Source organism: Penaeus monodon, chromosome 25 (assembly GCF_015228065.2).
Source record: "Penaeus monodon isolate SGIC_2016 chromosome 25, NSTDA_Pmon_1, whole genome shotgun sequence".
In the NCBI taxonomy this organism is placed as follows: Eukaryota; Metazoa; Arthropoda; class Malacostraca; order Decapoda; family Penaeidae; genus Penaeus; species Penaeus monodon.
The window spans coordinates 12,944,309-12,946,312 of NC_051410.1; the positions used below are offsets into that span (position 1 = coordinate 12,944,309).

Consider the following 2,004-nt stretch of genomic DNA (forward strand, 5'->3'; position numbering starts at 1 on the left):
CTTTTTTGTCAGTTTACCATGAAAACATGACTAAACATTATGCTGGGATAGATGGCCCCTGGTTTTCAGCAGTAACCGTCCATGGTACATATGCCTGCTAATCTATTATGGAGGCTTTTGGGGATGCATGGGGGTCAGGTGTTATGGGGAAGATAGCTATATCACCTTCCCTTTGTTCAGGGGAAGTTACAGTATGGCAGTATACACAAAGTTTCAACAAGTCTTTGTCGGCAATATCCAAACACTGTTTTTTAGAACATTTCAGAACTGCAATACCCTTTGGGACTATTAATAAACAAATAAGGCTGAAGTCCCATATTGCACAGTGCTGAATTCATGGTGGAAAGTAAGTTTTAATTATAAAATAATGCCCTAATTATGCTTAACCTAAGAGAAGCATTTGATCATCATCATCCAACAACACCATAGAAATGCTCCTCTAAATTCTATAATGAATAATACAACCCTACGAAAATTATTGTTTCAGAATCAAGAGGTAAAATCCATAACAATAACAGATGCATTATAAAACCTTCTTAATCCCAACATGGAAACTCCTAAGAATAATTCATACCCACAGATTGACAAAACAAATATTAAACAATCACTTTAAGCAATCCACCTAAAAATCAAGATAAAATCAAAGGTTTTCAACAAGCAGTCATGTTGGTTTGGATTAACAAGGCTTTTTTGTAATCAAGCAATCAACAACATGAACGGTAGACTCTATGGATAGTGCTCTATCAAAAACAAATGGCTTAGGCCTGCACATAATACCAATAGGAATCTGATATGCCAAATAGACTTGGGGAAAATATCTAGCCAACTAATTAATAATAGTATGCATACTATTACATTTATTGGAACTGTAAAACTGCAAATGATCATACTGTATATATACACACTGCAGTAAAACTCACAATTGGCTGAAGAAATTGGATGTATACATAATCTAAATAATCACACCCAATCAAGGATATGAACACAGCTTGAGATAAGACTTATTGAAAGTTAAGTGTGCAACCTTAAACTGTATACATTTCTCAATGTTACACATAGGTTAAACAAGATTTTTTGCCTCAGACATTATAACAGCATTTTTTTCTCTCACTTTTACATCAAAGACAAATCTTTGCAAATTTAATGCAGGTGCAGATCTTTACTTATCCACCTCTAGAACATCTATCAAGTCTACTAGATTCAGATTCCTTTTTTCGGTTTTCAAATTCTAGGGAAGGGTCTATTAAGGTTTTAAGTTTCATTATCATGTCCATTTCAATAAAGGGATTTACAAGAAAAAATATGATTAAAAAAATAAATAAAAAATCACATTACCATTCTTTATGTGGGCACAAGGCTATTTTGAAACTATCTTAAATTTCTAAAGGCCACACATTGGTGCAGTATCAAAGATTACTTCTTTTCTGTCTTACTCATACTCTGTCTGTATATATGATAAGTCATTAAGAGTCCCTGTGAGCATTTACAAATTAAAACTGATCATAAAAGCATCTGACACAGTCACATGGCTTAAAAAGAAAATTATAGGAAGCCTTTGTAGTAAGGACAATTTCATTTTCATGATTATACAACTTATACAAACATTGCAGCCAAGATTTCTTAACAAATATGTCACAAATATACGTCTTGCAGAACTGCCCTTCATTCACAACTATTAAACACCAAAATTGAAAAATAAAAAATGTAACAGTTCTGGGTATTACTTAGATGGCAAAATAGTGAGTGCTACAGTTCCCCTTGCTTCTTTCAGAATATATACTGCTTCTGCATGGGTCAGTCCAGCTAGTGATTCTCCATTCACTTCAAGAATCTGATCTCCACGCCGTAGGGATCCTTCACGAGCTGCGGCACCACGTTCAAAGACACTCTTCACATATATTGGCAAATCACCTAAATTGGAACCAAAACCTCCAACGATCGAGAACCCAAGACCATCATCACGTCGCTCCAGCAAGATTGTCCTGATACCTGATGTTTCCTGGG

General features: G+C 34.8%; 1 protein-coding gene across 1 annotated transcript in view; it reads right to left on the reverse strand.

Moving 5' to 3' along the window:
• Window positions 1-2,004, reverse strand: part of LOC119589052 (multiple PDZ domain protein-like) — a gene marked incomplete at its 5' end in the record, with an annotated part of 103,178 nt that overhangs the window by 263 nt on the left and 100,911 nt on the right. Inside the window, 1 exon segment of the mRNA XM_037937627.1 lies at window positions 1-2,004. Coding sequence (XP_037793555.1) covers window positions 1,721-2,004 — 284 coding nt within the window.